The 18600-nt window shown below is 38.8% G+C and overlaps 1 protein-coding gene and 1 long non-coding RNA gene across 8 annotated transcripts in view; one reads left to right on the top strand and one right to left on the bottom strand.

Moving 5' to 3' along the window:
* LOC116068861 overlaps positions 1–18600 on the top strand; it is a 37664-nt gene that overhangs the window by 2974 nt on the left and 16090 nt on the right. The window contains exon 2 of the long non-coding RNA XR_004109707.1: positions 16645–16685. This is a non-coding gene — a long non-coding RNA (uncharacterized LOC116068861). The remainder of the gene's footprint in view (positions 1–16644; positions 16686–18600) is intronic.
* The window catches only part of LOC116068856 (zinc finger protein 431-like), a 193800-nt gene continuing 183599 nt past the window's right edge, over positions 8400–18600 (bottom strand). For all 7 annotated transcript variants that reach the window (XM_031338952.1, XM_031338949.1, XM_031338953.1 and 4 more), the window contains 3 exons: positions 17083–17209; positions 16833–16893; positions 8400–15588 (listed from right to left, as the gene is read on the bottom strand). In XM_031338952.1, the coding sequence (XP_031194812.1) occupies positions 14133–15588; positions 16833–16893; positions 17083–17116 (1551 nt within the window). In that variant the 5' untranslated portion in view covers positions 17117–17209 and the 3' untranslated portion in view covers positions 8400–14132. The remainder of the gene's footprint in view (positions 15589–16832; positions 16894–17082; positions 17210–18600) is intronic.

Below are 18600 nucleotides of genomic sequence, written 5' to 3'. Positions count from 1 at the left end.
TCTTTCTTCCCTTGCATTAAAAAGCCTACTTGTGGCCGGGGGGTGGTGGCGCAGGCTTTTAATCCCAGCACTTGGGAGGAAGAAGCAGGCGATTTTCTGAGTTCGAGGCCAGCCTGGTCTACAGAGTAAGTTCCAGGACAGCCAGGGCTACACAGAGAAACCCTGTCTCGAAAAACCAAAAAAAAAAAAAAAAAAAAAAAAGAAAAAGAAAAAGAAAAAAAAGCCTACTTGTTTGAAACTCTGGTATATAGTGAAGACTGACTGAGACTTGCAGCCACATGGACTGAACCACACTGGATTCTTCAACTTTACATTTGCAGACAGCCATTGTTAGACTGTGAGGCACTCTAAATAAACACACTTTTTTGTTTGTTTTTGTTGTTGTTATTGTTTTAGTTTTTCGAGATAAGGATTCTCTATGTAGCCCTGGCTATCCTGGAATTCACTCTGTAGATCAGGCTGGCCTCTAACTCAGAAATCCACCTGCCTCTACCTCCCAAGTGCTGGCATTAAAGCGTGAGCCACCACTGCATGGAATAAATTCCCTTTTAACATGCATATAGACACTCATTCTATCAGCTCTGTTCATCAAGAAAATCTTTATAATATAGCTGTGTGTGTGCACAGGTTTTTATTTTTCCACCGTTCCACTGGGGAATATGTGCCAGCTAACAATAGTGTTCCACAGTATCATCTATTTTCTGCTTTTCTCCTATGCTTGTCTCACACCTACCTGCTGAAAACTAGCTGCAGTTTACCTGAACCCAGCATGAAGGCAAAAAACAAAACTCTTGTATCCTAAAATCCCTCTTTAATTGTTAATAATCTGGGCACCCTTTTTCTTGTGGGACAGATTAGTAACGCCACTGCAAGTTGAGTAATGGGCTATGAAAGCTGTCTACCTCGATTCCAGGAGGAAGAAGAAGTGCATGTTGAGTGCTGTGAGGGGAGCTCAGGCAGTCTCTGGAAGTTTCCAGGCCACTGCCCACAAAGAGGAAGAGCAGGCGACTGAGCAGTGGAAGCATGCCGGGAAGAAGAATTGGTAAACTATTGGAGGACAGTCATGAGTGCTACTGAGATACAAATCTCTGTAGATAAAGAAAGGTCTGTCTCTGCACTGGAAGTATGGACCAGGAAACACTATGCTGTGTCCCTTCAGCACATTCTAACCCTAAGGGAAGTGATGGAGTCACCCTAGACTCACTGGTCAATCAGAGTCTCCAGGCAGGCCTGGCAGTCAGAGGAGGAGGCAGGATCTTCCAGGTGCAAGGCTGCAGGTTCAGCTCAGTAACTGTGCAGGCTTGAATGGTTCCATGTTGTGTGCTCTAAGTATTGCTGCTGGGTGTTGTGAGGGGAGCTCAGGCAGTCTTTGAGACATGGTAAGCCTAGGGTCGCTGCATACAAATGGGAAGCACAGGCAGCTGAGCAGAGGAAGCTTGAATAGAGGGTTCTCCCAGGACTGGGTGAGAAGACAGGCAGGCAGGCTATTTGGAGGATAGGCATAAGAAGTACTGAAGTGCAAATCTCTGCAGATAGGGAAAAGGGCTGGACCTGGACTGAAAGACTCTAGACAGACCTGCCAGTAGAATGGGTGGGGTGTTCTTCTGGGTGCCATGTTGCAGGTTCAGTCCTGTGGCAGAATAGGATTGAAAGGTAAGGGTGAGAGGTGCCCTGAAAGATGATGGTGGATGATGTGAGTTCAAGCAAGCTCTGAAATCAGGAAGTCCTTAGCATACACTCACTGTCCACATTCGAAGAAGAGCAGCCAGCTGAGAATGGGGAGCTGTTGTGTTAGGTTCTTCCTGGGGCTGGGTGGGAAACCTCTGCCTCCCAAGTGCTGGGACTAAAGGCATGTCCCACCACTGCCTGGCATTAAAAATAATTTTTAGCTTATCTAAATACAAATCTACTTGTGAGATCCTTCCAGTATTTTTAAAATAATTAATACTCTCCTCCCCTGTACACACACACACACATACAGCATGGAAGAAGGAACATACCTAACTGCTGTTTCTGGGAGCCAGAGGAAATGCTTCCATGAAAGGCAGAACCTCGAATTCCTAGACCCCTCCAGAGCATGTGACTTGATTGTTTGGCCAACTCATCTTGCAGGGAACACCACAGATGGTAAGAAAGGAAGCTGACCCCTTGGTTTCATTCATCCAAGAGTGAGTCTGATTGGTTTGTCTCAAGACCTTTGAGCTGATCTCTTGAACAAAGGTCATTCTGTCCACTCTATTTATTAAACAGCACAGCAAATATGGTGTGAGAAAGGAATGAGGAACTTTTTTTTACAGAGGTCTCATGAAGGGAAAAATTGTTTCTCTGACACTATTGACTCAGAATATCACCCAGGGACATAACTAGGTATTATTAATGTATGCTTACACATTTCTTTCAACATTGGAGGGAGAGATTCAGACCTTACTGCTTCCAGCAAATAGTCATAGTTCTAGACCCTACATCTTTTGCACAAATACATTGCTCTGAGCTAGGAATGAATCATTAAGGAGAAATAGAGCAAACCTTATGTTAGGGAGACCAAAGGCCAAATGAATACATTTATTTTTTTAAAGGTCAATTAGTTCTGAACAGGTTGAATACACTGTAAGTACGCAGAGCAATCACAAAGATCTCAAAGCACATTACTACCTTGGTTGTAGGTTGTGTGAAAATTTGATATGTAATGACAAGCTGCAGACATTTCTTAGAAAAATCATTCACAGTTTGTCCTCTTGAATCCACTAACCTGGATTTGCAGAGCTCTTGCTTCACACTGAGGAGGTGCATCACCATGACTAAGTTTCAAACTGGAAAAACATGCATGTCTTTCAAGTTAATCTGAGCCGTCATATTAAAAAGTGGGGGGGCAGGGATTGCATATGGCCAGTGTTCCTGAATGTAGAAGAAATGGCAGGCCTCACTGACAAGGCTGTGACCACTTCCTCATAAACAGTGAGGGGGGCCTTGCAGCTGCAGAGGTAACGTCCATCCACAAGAGGGCAACACTGCTTGAGAGCCTAGTGATGGGTGAAGCAGACAATGACAGACAATAGGGAACTGCCAAGTGGAGGATATACTTGCTTGGGGCCAACTGAACACAGGTGGCTTGCAGAATGGGTGCTCCCCAAGAATAAATGAGCTTGCTGGCCCATTCTCTCCTGCTTTAGGAGTCTGAGGTCCATGCCTTCTCACCCACTGCACCCAAGGGAGACTCAGCAAGACAGAGGACTCAGACAACACCTGAAGAGGTTTCTCTGTCTCACATACTTTGCTAAGACTCAGGACAGAGACAGGGAGGTATGTCCTTAATTAGCAATCTAAAAGTATAAGAAAATACATAGTTTCCACGATGCTCCTGCTTTTCTCACCTGTGAAATCCCCTGCTGAACAGTATTTTGTGTTTGCTACTGTACTGAAACTGCTGCCAAAGAAGATCAAGCTCACTCCCAAAGAACTATCACTGAGCAGGGCCTCTTCTCATATCCTAGTACTTTTCTCTCCACTGCCTCTGCTGGGTGGTGGGCTAGAGGAGAGGTTGAGTGCTTAATAAAGTGGGTTGCAAAAAAGTTGCCTACACCCTGCTGCAGTGGGAATAAGGAAAAAGCAGGCAGGCTTTTTTGTACCAAATACTTTATCAGAGGTCTTGGCCTCCTCGGGCTTCCTGGAAGAAGCAATTTTCAGGAGGATCTAATAATCATATGTGATAAAGGAAGAGAGGCACTTGGCTCAACTAAAAGCCATTTTATGTGACTTGAAATATGTTTCTTCAACACACAGAAACTTCCCCTCTGAACTCTGAAGCATCCTGAAGTGAAAATAACAAATGAAGCTTAAAATTATATGCTTTCACATTTTCTGAGCCTTCTGTCGCTATTATTTTTACTTTTTATTGTTTGTTTTCCTGTATGTTTTGGAATAGACTGACCTGCTTTATGAGGGAGTTTGGTTCTTTGAGAAAATCACTAAGACTGACAAACTCTCTTTGTTTCCTTGATTATTTGTATTGTATTGTATGGTTTGTTTGTATTATTGATTTCAACCCTCAATTTGAATATTTCTTGTTATCTACTCTTCCTGTGTGTGATTTCTTCTTTTGGTTTAAGCGTTCAGGTGTGCTGTAAGTTATTAGTATAAAACCTTTCATAAAATTTTTATGTAGGCTTTTGCTGCTATAAACTTGACTCTTGGAACTGCTTTCAGTGTATCCCATAAGCTTGGACATGTGTATTCATTTTCATTGGATCCTAAAAAGTCATTGATTTCTTTCTAAACTTCTGGATATGTTGTGCATTCATTTTCAGTGGATTCTAGAAAGTCATTAACTTCTTTCTAAATTTCTGTCTTGACCGACCGAGTTTTTCATTCAGTAGAAAGTTGTTCAATTTCTGTGAGTTTTTGTTGGTATCCTGCTTTAATCTATAGTGGGATTCAGGGAATTGTTTCAATTTCTTGTATCTGTTAAGACTTGCCTTGATTCCGAGTATGTGATCAATTTTAGACAAATTTTCTTGAGCTGCAGAGAAGGAGGTGTATTCTTTTGTGGTTGGATGAAATGTTCTGTAAATATTTGTTAGGTACATTTGGCTTATAACCCCAGTTAACTACAGCATTTCTCTGTAATGAGAACCCTGGAATTTGGGTTTCTTTTTAAAAACACAGAAATATTATAAGAATGTGCTATCATTTTAATACCAGGTGTCCAGGGATATGGTGCTGCTTTAGATTGTCCACAGCAGCTGACTGTGATTTGCCGCTTACTATAGCAGGGGCATGATTTTGCCAATGTCAGGTAACTTCTTCAGTTGTGCAATGTTTGGAAAACTAGAAAATTTCAGAGGGTATACAAATACAAGGGCCCTGAGAGGCAAGGGCAGGGTTGGTTGATTGTTGGGAGTTGGTTTTTCACATGAGTTGTTTGTCATGTCTTCTTGTTTGAAGAAACAAGAAGAGAAGAAATTAGACTCTAGGATCTCTTTCTTTCCTTTCTGCCCTCTATCCTAGTGTTAGAAGCTTCAAAGAGTGGGGAAAAGGGAAAACTCATAGCTGTGAGCGACTCCAAAAAGAAAATGGAGAGACAATATACTACCAGCTTAAGAGTGCAACTGAAAGGTCTAGAACGAAAGAAGTAAATACATTCAAGAGGAGTAGATGGCAAGAACTAATCAAACTCAGGGCTGAAATCAGTCAAATAGAAACAAAAAGAACCATATAAAGAATCAACAAAACCAGCAGATGGTTCTTTGAGAAAATCAACAAGATAGATAAACCCTTGGCCAGACCAACCACAGGGCACAGAGACAGTATCCAAATTAACAAAATCAGAAGGAAAAGGGAGATATAACAACAGAATCAGGAAATTCAAAAATCATCAGATCCTACTACAAAAGCCTACACTCAACAAAGTTAAAAAATCTGGATGAAGTGGATAAATTTCTAGACAGATACCAGGTACCAAAGTTAAATCAGGATCATATAAACCACCTAAACAGCCCCATAAAGCCTAAAGAAATAGAAGCAGCCATTAAAGGTCTGCTAACAAAAGAAAAACCCAGACCCCATGGGTTTAGTACACAATTCTATCATAAGACTTAATATCAATATTCTTCAAACTATTCCACAAAATAGAAACAGACAGAACCCAATTCAACAGAACAGACACTACCGAATTCATTCTATGAAGCCACAGTTATGCTGATATCAACATTACACAAAGACCCAACAGAGAAAGAGAACTTTAATCCAATTTCCCTTATGATTAGGTTTGCAATAATACTCAATAAAATTCTCACAAACTGAATCCAAGAAAACATCAAAACTATCATTCACAACAATCAAGTAGGCTTCATACCAGGGATGCTAGGATGGTTCAACATATGGAAAACCACCAATGTAATCCACTACACAAACTTAAATCAAAAAGCTACATGATTATTTAATTAGATGCTGAAAAAGTATTTGTCAAAATTCAATATCCCTTCTTGTTAAAAGTCTTGGAAAAAGCGGGAATTCAAGGCCCATACCTGAACACAGTAAAAGCAATATACAGCAAACGAGTAGCCAATGCAAACTAAATGGAGAGAAACTTGAAGCAATCCCACTAAAATCAGGGACTAGACAAGGCTCCCCACTCTCACCCCAACTAGTAAACATAGTACTTGAAGTTATAGCTAGAGCAATTAAACAACAATAGGAGGCCAAAGAATACAAATTGGAAAGGAAAAAGTAAAAATATCACTATTTGGAGATGATATGATAGTACACTTAAGTGACTTAATTTCATTTAATGTTCCTATATATAGTTAGCTTTAAAGATCTTAGGTGGAAAACATGTGTTTTTAAGAATAGGAACCCAGTACATTTCACAGAAACATTTCAGAAAACGGAACAATTCTATATTCTTGTAAGAAAAGTACGTTAAAGTAGATGATACATAAAATAGAACCCTAGACATAACCCAATCTCTAGCCCTATCCATAGTCCTAGTCTTAAATATAACCCAAGACATAGTCCTAATCCTAACTCTAGAGCCAGATGAAGCCCTAACCATAAATCTAGCTCTAGCCCTAACCCTACCACTAGACCTAGCCCTAACCCTAACTCTAACCCTAACTCAAACCCTAACCCTAACCTATCCCTAGCACCAGCCTGAAACATAAACCTTAAACTAACCATCGAGTTATCCCTAACACTAGGCCTATACCTACTCCTAACCCTAGTACAAGCCATAACCTAAACCTAACTTTTACCTCATTCCCTATCCTTGTCAACCAAAGCTAACTTAACCTGAACTTAACCCTAAGCCTATCCCTAGATATTGTTCAACGCAAAGCCTCAGGACCAGCCACAGTCCCAGAAACAACTCTAACCCTGACCCTAACTTGAATCCTAAACCTACACATAACGATAACCTGAGCCCAAGTGCTAACCTTAATATTAGTCCTAGCTCTAGCCTTAACCATCACACCCAAAACCCTAACACAAACAAATCCCTAACCAAATACTTAGCACTAGCACTAGCAATAAACATAAAGCTAACAAAACTCAAACATTAGCAATGGCCATAGCCCTAAACTTATACCTAACACTAACCCTAACCCTAACCCTAACCCTAACCCTAACCCTAACCCCCACAACCCAAACCCCTGGCCCTGATACTACCATCTAACTCTTACCCTAACTTCAACACGAACCCTAGCCCCTAACCCTAAACCCTAATCCTAACACCTAACCCTAACCCTAAACTCTGAACCATAAACCTTAAAGCCTAAGCTCTAAACCCTAACACCTAACCCTAACCTACCCTAACCCTAACCCTGATTTGCGATTTGCAATAGCTGTGTTCTGCTCTAATTCTCTATCACTCTAACCCTCTTACTGAAACCATAACCCTCCCAACCCTAACTTTAACCCTAACCTAAAATCTAACCCTCGGCTGGTGAGATGGCTCAGTGGGTAAGAGCACCAATTGCTCTTCCGAAGTTCATGAGTTCAAATCCCAGCAACCACATGGTGACTCACAACCACCTGTAATGAGATCTGATGCCCACTTCTGGTGCATCTGAGGAGAGCTACAGTGTACTTATAATAAATACATAATAAATAAATCTTAAAAAAAAATCTAGCCCTAACCCTAATTCCCCAACACTAACCTTAATCGTAACACTTAACCCCTAACTCCAATCCTAAACTCTAAACCCAATTGCCTAAGCCCTAACCCTAAACCGCTAACTCCATAACACTCTAACCGTAAAACAAAACCGAACTCTAAACCTACCCATAACAAGAATCAATGTGGGATTTCTTTTCTTCCTTTCCTATAACCCTAACACTAACTCTCAACATAACCCTAAACCTAACCTTAACACTAACTCTAAATATAACCCTCTGATACTCTAACCCTAACCCTAATCTCCCAACCGTAACCCTAACACCTCACCCTGACAAGCCTAATTCTAACAACCCTAACATTAACCCTGACCCTCTAATCTTAACCTCAAACCTCTAAACCTAACCCTAACTCTAACACCCCTAATCCTAAAGTCCCAACTCTAATTCTAACCCTAATCCCAACCCTCATCCCTCTAACCCTAACCCTGCAACTTCTAACCCTAACCCATAACCCTCTAATCCTAAAGTTTTGTTAGATCTGAAGAGAACTTAATATTTATATTTATATATTACTAGAAATAATTTTAAAGCATGTTCTAACATTTTCTAAACACAGTTTCTAGTCTTTGAATAATATTTGAACCCCCACCCCTATTGTCAGTTTTTCAAAAAACTTACCTGTTGATATTAACTAAGAAGGGTTAAACAACTGACAGAGTGAAATAATGGCCAGATGTGTCAGGACACTTTCTTCAGTTTCTCATATGAAATCTGAGGACTTAGAGGCCTTGGAAGAAAGAACAAAATCAATAGAGTAGTGGGAGATGTGGCTTACCTGGAAAAAGCACATGGACTCAATAACATGAACATTTGCAAAATTTACTTTCAAATGCAAACCCACACTAAACTCTGAAATATTTCATTTTAAAGGTCAGAAGCAGAAGACCTGTGATCCAGTTATCTAGTGATATAGAGCCTACGTAGGATCAAGCTGTTGTACAGTCACATGATTCATTTCGTTGTATTATGGGAGCCACTGAGCTTTATGGCACATGTCGATATCAAATGTATGGTTAATTATGTTTTGTTTATGTTGTACTCATTTTCATAAAAGCATGTTAGTTCCTTTCATTTAAAATGTAACTAGTTTTTTATCCCCATTCTATTTTATTATTATACTTATTGTTTATTTTATAAGAATTTTCATTTGTTTACAAGGCTTAATAATTTCTGGTTTGTTATATTCATAGTGTAATTTATTTTCACTTATATCCTTAATGATCAGTTGAGAAGGATACAGTTGGGACTGAGGTTGTGTATGAGGTCCAGAACATGTACAAAGCTGGCCAGATAAGATCCTCTTATCTGGACACTCTATAACAGACATAGCATAGCACATCTTTGCTCTCAAACAAAATATAGTATTTTTTAAAATGGAATAAACTTGAAGTTTTCTTTTCCCTTACAGATATGAGGTAGCCATTCCTCCTTGGGACAAATATTATGTTCTTGTTTTCTAAGAACTATACAAATTTTCACTTTGAAATCTTTAATGATTTATTTCAGAGAGCATGTTCCGTGATCCACTGTGGGCATCCTCTGCTTCCTTCCATGTCTTGGCAGCAGGTTCCTCTGAGGACAGGAACTTATGCGATACTTTTTATTTAGCTTTGTTCTTTAGAAGTTTTCTGAAGATGTGAAGGTGGAATGTTTCATGTTTGGAATGCTTGTTTACAAAATAGCTGTCCTCACATATTACACCATATGGATGAATAAAAAGAAGCAACTACTTAATCTTTATCAATTAAATATCCTCATATATACTCTGCTATGCACAACATCACTAGCTATAGATAAGATATGAAAAGATTTTACTTTTGTGTGTATAGAAGAATGTGAACCAACATCCTTAACTTAGTAATGATTAGAGTGCTGATTATAACCATCATATATTTGTTAAATTTTGCAAAAAAAAAAAGTGAATTAACCTGACTTTTAATATCACGAAGGATGCCTCATGTAAAAGAACTTGCCTTATCCTACTTAAATATTTTGAGCCATAAGAGTACATTTAAGCCCTGTTTTCTGTTAGTAAATAGCTAGTAGCCAAGCCTAAGGTGAGAACTGAAATCACTAAACACCATCAAAGAGGAAAAAAATGCTTAATTTTACTTCATATTATGTATCAGGATGTTTACAGTAATATAGTATAATGTATATTGACATTAACAAATCATATGTTATAAAAATGATTCTGCTTCTTTTAAAAGAAACAAACACCAGTAAGCTTTGAGGAAATGATTGAGGGAAAAGGTCACTGAAAACGACCACAAAGACAGCTGTAAGTTAGATGACCATGGAGACAGAAATGGAAAGAAGAAAACCAAAGAAGAAGCTTAGGGTAGGAGAAAATCACTTTAAAATGTTAAAAGGGGAAGAGAACAAACAAGACCATCTACATCAAGGGACAACAATTGGCAGGCAGAATAAATTCTAAATTGTATTTCAGATTATACTCCACAACAGTATCCTGCATACATGTAGGCCATCTGCACTGAGTCACATTATAATAAAGTCCCATGAGATAGTGACCTTTACTAGTTTTCCACAATACAATAAAACAAGTAAAAAGCTATTGTATGACTACTAACTTCATTAAATGAATCTGTTCTCTCCAGAAAGAGACACAGTTACAGACAGAACTTAGTGGCATGTCAGTGCTTTGAAAGAGGGCTGGAGTCCTTCCATGCATGTGCCTCAATGCAGCTCACCACCTGCTATTTACTAGCATGGAAACAGCAGGAGACAGGACAATGGTCAGCACGTTTCAGGGAATGGTGAAGAATATTTTCAGTTTGTAATATGAAATTTAGGTACCCAGCGGCCTCAGAAGACACAACCTCACAGATAGGTAAGGAGTACATTGTCTTGTGAAAAAGCCCTTGAGTTCAAGAAGATAAAAATTTGTAAATAAAAATTATACATAAAAATGCAAGTATTTAAATAAGAACCTCAAATGCAGAAAAGCCAGAGGAGCCCCTCAGGTAGTGCAGTAAGACTTTCCATTAAAATCATATTCTGTTCTAAAAGTCACATGATTGATATCTTTCAATTGTGGGAACTACAGCCCTTTTGGTGTATGAGGCTTAGATACATGTCTAAGATCCAATTTTCAGGTGATTATATTTGGTTTATGATGTTATTTACATAGAAAGTATATTAGCCCCTTTCACTCAACTGTAAATCCTACAGAGGTTTTTATCATTACTTTATTGTACTGTTATTATATAAGAAGTCTCCTCATCTATCTTAAAGGCACAATTGTTATATTTGTTATGCACTATTTTTTTCACTTAAGTTTGAGAAGGTCAGTTTGCTAGGACTGGGGCAGTGCAAAGCATGTGCAAGCCTGGAGTCCTGTTGGCTAGATGCTCTATGCATGCAGCACAGCACACAAGGACCCACATATGCATCTCCCCCACACATGAAATACATTGCTTTTAAAAACAGAGGAAATTACACTTAACTCATGACTATCTTAATTATTCATATAAATGGAAGAAAATGATTTCTTAAAAGTATCCTGTAGGATTTTTACCATATTTACATAAATTAAGTCTATTTTCTAAATTTAGGATGTTTACAGGATTTTTATTCTCATGAATCACCTCTCAAGGGGAAATGCCATACATTATTCTTAATAGTATATCTTAGATTGGCTTAAGATCACAAACAACAGAACACAGTTCTATTCAGTGTGTCAAATAGCTAGAGACACATGATTCTATGAATTCGGCTGCTTCTAAGAAAGAGGAAAAGCAGTTGATAATAGAGACTTGGGGACAATAACTGATGAATAAAGCAATATACACCTATTACACAGGGAAGCATAACTAAATTAACCAACAATAGAGACAGAAACTGTCATTAAGATCAAATTTGTTCTGTCAAAACAGTTCAGCATTGGTGCGAAGAATTTTTAAAAGGTGGGAGGACAGACAAACAAATAAAATTCTCTCTCTTGACAGACACCAAGCAGCAGGTACAACAAACAATTTTATGTGAAACTACCTACACACTGGGACCACGTTGTGCATGTACATGAGCTGTCTGTATTTCATCAAGTCCTACTGTTCTGTGTGACAGTGAAATAAGTAACTAGAGTGAGTCCCTAACTTCAAACCTTCCACTCTGGAAGGTAGAGTTTCTAAACATTGAGAATGATTCAGGAACCTGGCTTTTTGAAACCAGGGAAAGATTAAAGTAACAGAACTTCATTGCTAGTTTAGTATTTTGGTACTTGGTACTTTGAGGGAGGACCAGAACCCAGAACTTGCCAAACTTCATTGTTTCTGTGCTATTGACTGGATTGGAGAAATCCACAAACGACAAAGGAGAAGGATAGCAGGCAAGTTTTAGAAAATGGTAAGGAGAGATGTGACCAGAAATTAGGACAACCAGTGAGGCCTTGTTTTTGTCATATGAGTTTGGTTGGGATGGGCCAACAAGGCCAACTAGCCAGTGAGGAGTGCAGTGGAGGTTCAGGTGGCATTTCAGGAGAGCAGACCTCTTCCCAAGTCTTACAGCTCTTACGACAGAAGCTCTGGGAGGATGGAGTAGTTTTCACCCTTAATCTTTCTGGATAAGATTCTTATATACAGTTTTGGGGTAGGTCAGGGACTGACAGCAGGTAATTCTCATTGGCTTAGTCTGGGAGCTTGGGGAAACCTTATTTGCATGTGGGAAGGCCTGGTGCTGCTCAGATGTGACTGATGACCACACACCTCTCTGTAGGGGACTGTGGGAGGGTGTAGTTGCAAAAAGTGCCAGGGGCCCAAGGGGCGTGGCCAACACCTGCCATTTCTTGCAGGAAGAGTAGCCCATCAGGTCTCCTGGGTTCTAAGCCTGAGCTCAACCAGGGACCAGGCTATCACAGCTCACTACCCCACAACTCCCCCTTTTTCTTTTTATAAGGGAGAGGTGTCATCAGAATAACTGTCTCCTATGTTGGGAACAGCTTGATACTGAACCAAGACCTGATTGGTAGTGATTTTTGCAATGCTACTCATTTGCTGCTTTAGAAACTGAAGGACACAGAATGGCAAGAGAAGCAAGGCTCCAGTGGCTAGTATGGGGCCAAGGAGGGGAAGAATCCAGGCTACCAAGGGGTTAGAGTACCAAGGGGAATGGGTATTGGGAGTATATCATGCCCGGAGATTTCCCTGGACCTCTTTGAGCATTTGTATCTCTTGTTCTACCAGCCCAGATTCATTGACATTCCTCCTCCAGAAAAACACAAGCCCCTCTTTATTCTGCTGTCAATAAGTTCAGGGCTCTGCAAACACTGCCATGTGACTCTTAAGGTTTTCATCTCTACTCTATTCAATATGTGTCTGGGTTTAAATAAACACTATTGTTTAAATGAAATAAACACCATCTGAAGCTAGAGGGAAACACCTTGGAAACTTTTCTTACACCTCTTAACACATTGGGGTTGATCCTTGCAACCAAGGATTATTGACTCTGTTAGAGCATCTCTTGGAGTCCTTTTCTGGCTTCAGGATGCCTTTACTGTGCTTTAAGCTCTAGTCCCTCTTGGTCCTTTTGGTGACTATTAATGTCTCATGTAAAACAGGCTGCTTTATAACTAATGCCTAAGCTTACTTCATACCCCTATAGTAGTGGGCTCCCTGGAGGTAGCAAAAATGAAGGCACAACTGTACTGTCTGAGTCTACTCCTCAATAATGTCATCACCTTAGCAATTTCTCAAAGACTACACAGTTAATTTGTAGCTCAGGGTTCCACATCCATGGATTTCTGTTAGAAAAACCTGGGCAGGATATACACACCTATAATCTCAGCCTTCAAGAGGTAGAGGTGGGAGGATTTTCAATCCAAGAGTACTCTAAACTACATATGAGATTCTATCTTAATACATCACTGTCCTCGGGGTGGTGGGGGAAGAAATGGGAAGGAAAAGGAGATGTAGAAGAATGTAGATGAGGAAAAATGGAAGGAGAGAAGGAAGAAGAGACTGTTTAAAACATGTTATTTCTGTATTCAACCATGCAGAGAACTATGTGCTTGTCAGTTTCTCTCCAGTGTGCTATGTCTGATGCTGTTTGTCTTCATTTGGGTTCTTTTTGCTGTGAAAAGATACCATGACCAAGGCAAACCTTATAAAGGATATTTAATTGGGGGTAGTGTACAGATTCAGAAGTTTAGTGTAATATCATCAAGGTGGAAAGAAGAGCAGTGTCCAAGCAGACATGGTGCTAGAGGAGACAAGAGTTCTACATCTTGATCAGAAGGCAGCCAGAAAACTCTTCTGCCCTGGGAGGAGCTTTAGCTTAGGATCTCAGAGTCTACCAGGACAGTGACATACTTCCTCAAACACCACATCTACTCCAGAAAGAACATACTTCCTAATACTGTCACTTGCCATGGGCCAAGTATATTTAAACCATACCTTTCAAGATCACTGTAAAGGCTTTATACAACATTGGTTATTTTCATAGGGTTACTCTTTAGTATATGCTCTTTTATGTAGTTGGAGGTGATTTGATGGTAAATAGGCTTTACTATATTGTCTACATTTGGAAGGTTTATCTCCAGTATGAATTCTTTCATGTTTCTTAAGATCATTCTGAGTTACAAAGGCTTTACCACATTGAACACATTTGTAAGGTTTCTCTCTAGTATGTATTCTTTTATGTACTTGAAGAGTACTCTGATATCCAAAGACTTTACCACACTGATCACATTTGTAAGGTTTCTCTCCAGTATGAAGTTTTTCATGTGTTTGAAGTTCATAATGAGAGACAGAGGATATACTACATTGCTTACATTCATAAAGTTTCACTCCAGTATGAATACTTTCACGTCTTTTGAGATTATTCTGAAAAACAAAGGCTTTCCCACATTCATTACATTTGTAAGGTTTCTCTCCAGTATGAATTCTTTCATGACTTCGAAGATGACTGTGAGTAGAAAAGGATTTACTACACAGCTTACATTCATAGGGTTTCTCTCCAGTATGTGTTATTTTATGCACTTTGAGAGAAGATTGTTGTCCAAAGGCTTTCCCACATTCATTACATTCGTAAGGTTTTTCTCCAGTATGAATTCTTTCATGACTTCGAAGATGACTGTGAGTGGAAAAGGATTTACTACACAGCTTACATTCATAGGGTTTCTCTCCAGTATGTATTCTCTCATGTGCTTGTAAATAACTTTGATATGCAAAGCCTTTGCCACATTGCTTACATTCATAGGGATTCCCTCCAGGATGTGATGCTTTATGTGTTCGGAGATTAGCATTACATACAAAGGCTTTACCACATTCATTACATTTGTAAGGTTTCTCTCCAGTATGAATTCTTTCATGTTTTCGAAGTTGACCATGAGAATAAAAGGATTTACTACACTGCTTACATTTATAGGGTTTCTCGCCAGTATGTATTCTTTTATGTGCTTGTAAAGAGCATTGATATGCAAAGGCTTTGCCACACTGATTACATTTGTAGGGTTTCTCTCCAGTATGAATTCTTTGATGTTTCTTAAGATCATTCTGACCTCCAAAGGCTTTACCACATTGAACACATTTGTAAGGTTTCTCTCCAGTATGTATTCTTTTATGTACTTGGAGATGACAACGTTGTGCAAAGGCTTTACCACAGCAATTACATTCATAGGGTTTCTCACCGGTATGTGTTACTATATGCACTTTGAGATGAGACTGCTGTGCAAAGGCTTTACCACATTGATCACATTCATAAGGTTTCTCTCCAGTATGTGTCCTTTTATGTACTTGGAGAGTACTGGGTCGAGAATAGGCTTTATCACATTGGTTACATTTGTAGTGTTTCTTTCCAGTATGTATTACTTTCTGTATTTGGAGACTACTGTGATGTACAAAGCCATCCCCATAAGGAATACGTTCAGATGGTTTCGCTCCAGTGCTACTTCTTTCATGCCTGTAAAGATAATTGGCATATATGAAAGCTTTACCACATTCACTAAACCAAGGAATCTTTTTATTTGGAGGAATTAATTTTACAATTTGGTGTAATTTTAAAGAGAAATCACATCTTAAGGTTTTTGTTTGTTTGTTTGTTTGTTTGTTTTTGGTTTTTCAAGACAGGGTTTCTCTGTGTAGCCCTGGCTGTCCTAGAACTCACTTTGTAGACCAGAACACCTTAAGATTTTTATAACTTTGTTTACATTCATGGTTTCCCCTTCATTATGATTTGTTTTCCATACCTGTAGTGATACGAGGGTTATTACATGGCTCAAATTTGTAGCATCCTTTTTCTATATGAGATTTGGCACAAATTTGAAGAGAAATGGAAGAGCTCAGAGCTTTACCACAGACTACATTCATGAATTTTCCTATATTGTGAAATATACTACAATACTACATTGGCAAGGTAAAGCAGGAGAAATAGAAAAGAATTTCCACAATCCTAGTACTCATAGGGATTTTCTACAGTGTGAGTTTATGGATATATTCTCAACTGAAGTTGCAAAACCAACTAATTATGAAGTTGTATCACACTGAGAAAGTTTGCTCAAATATGGACAACTACATGTATTTTAATTTTTCTTAGAGAGAGAGAGGTACACTGCTCATTTCAATATCCCTATTTTCACCTGGCTTGTATCCATTGTGACACCAGACATACCTATTAACAATAGAATAACAAATGAAGGACTTCCACATTGCATTCACGCACTATGGCTGTTTATTCCTCATAGACATGTGGTATGGGAATGAAATTTACTCCTCAACAACATTCTAGACTCTCATAAACTGCCTTCTCACTTAAACTTAGCAAAGTTACCATATGAGTAATCAGATTTACTATGGAATATTTGCTTATTAGAAACATATACTTATCACCTAATATATATCTTTGGGAATTTGTGAGTGCTATGAGACTAGATTGTAAATTCTACAGAGTAGCCATAATGTGTCTATGATTCAAATGGTAATATCTGTTAAGGCATTGTTTTCTTGTCTTCTCTTTTAGAGAAATGCCTTGAAAACACAAATCAGACATCTGACACTGAGGTATGTGGATTTATGAGAATTTAAATAATCAATATAATTAAAGCAGTGCTTTTTTAATTTTTAATACTGCTGATTTTCTTTAAAAGTTCCAGGACACATTAACATTTTTTCAGAGGCATATTCATACCAACTTGCACATAAAATTACCTTCCATGTCTTCTGGAACTTTGACAATGTTCTTCAATAGTATGGTCTTCCCAATTGTAGCCTAAAATATAGTACCAGAAGATGTATGATGTATTATTGGAAATTAAGCAAATTTAAATTACTATCTTTAGTAAACTTTATTTAGCCACCTCATTCTTCCTCATTCTCAATTGACATTACAGAAAAGCGTCAATAATAAAGAAACAGTTGATTCCATTTTTAAAAAACGAGACAAAATTCATAGTCTTACCTACAGCATTGAGGTTCCTGTAGATCTCCAGCATCACATCTTTGTAGAGACTCTTCTGTGGAGGACTCAGCAACTCCCATTCTTCTCGAGTGAAGTTCACATGCACATCATCATAGGTCAATGCATCCTAAAATATTCCATATATGTGTAAAACAGAAACCATGATACCAGCATCACTGTAAATGTATGCTTCATTCTTAATATATTTATATGATTCTTGTGCTTTCCCCACTGATTTCAGAACCAAGAAATTCTAATGTAATAACCAAGTCATCTTAGAAGGAACCTGAGTAATAAGGTTCACTTCTGTCATTTCTTTGCTCTTTGAATAGGATATAGCCTTGCAAGAGAAATTCTAGATGGGCCTATCATTGAAAACCCTTATACATCTCTCAGTTTAGTTACTTGTCCTCCCTGAATGCAGCTCTCCTTGGCAAGTGTCTCATAGCTTAGGTATCTCAACATCTTGTGGTCTCAAAATGCAACTCAGGCTTCATCTTCACAGGTTCATGCAATGCACTCTTACAGTATCCTCCCTCACCGGGGCTCTGACTCTGGCAAACATAGATGGCTGGAACACTGCTGGACTTAAACCTCAGGGGAAGAATCCATGACCTTAAATTTTACAACTTTTTTACTTCCAGAACTTGGATGCGCCTATAAAGTTTAGATTCTAAATTGGGATGGACTCTCCCATGCTTGGACATAGTTGTAGCAGGTTTTGTATGAAGTTCCTTCCAGGGAATAGGAATCACTTTGCCTACCACACTTTCCAATCATTGAAGGCATAACAGGAGTGTGTGTTTCTTTAGGACACGTTCTTAGGCTTTCAATCCTGAATCCAGGCCTCTGTCTCAGCATTTAGCTGTCATTTGAAACTACACAGTGCTGTTTTTCTCTACAAGCCACAGACTTTGTTTAATTTCTGCCCAACTTGTTGCTTATTGTTTTTCATTTTAGTCCTGAATGAGTTACTAGGAATAATCTTCCAGCAGATTCAATATTCCACTTAAGAACTACATCCAGGGCTGGCGAGATGGCTCAGCAGGTAGGAGCACTGACTGGTTTTCCGAAGGTCCTGAGTTTGGATCCCAGCAACCACATGGTGGCTCACAACCACCTGTAATGAGATCTGACACCCTCTTCCGGTGCATCTGAGAAAGTTGTAGTAAATTACTCCAGAGCAAGCATGAACAGAGGTTGAGTTCAAGAGCAGCCACACACATGATGGCTCACAGCCATCTGTACAGCTACAGTGTACTCATACACATAAAATAAAATAAATTTTTTAAAAAAAAGAACTACATCCAATTATTTTTTAATGCTGCCTTACTCAATTCATCAGAGCATGGAAAGAATAAGAAAGATTTTGGGTCAAATTACCACACAAGTAACCCCTAGCTAAATTTTTCAAGGAATCTATTTTCAACTGAAATCCTATGACCTCAATTTCTGTCAGCATTACTTGAAATACTCAAATCTTCCATATGTTACAACAGCCAATTAAGCTGTGAGTAC

This window comes from Mastomys coucha, unplaced genomic scaffold (assembly GCF_008632895.1).
Source record: "Mastomys coucha isolate ucsf_1 unplaced genomic scaffold, UCSF_Mcou_1 pScaffold22, whole genome shotgun sequence".
Taxonomy (NCBI): Eukaryota; Metazoa; Chordata; class Mammalia; order Rodentia; family Muridae; genus Mastomys; species Mastomys coucha.
The sequence above is the reverse complement of the archived record's forward strand: the minus strand, read 5'-3'. Positions and strand labels throughout refer to the sequence as shown.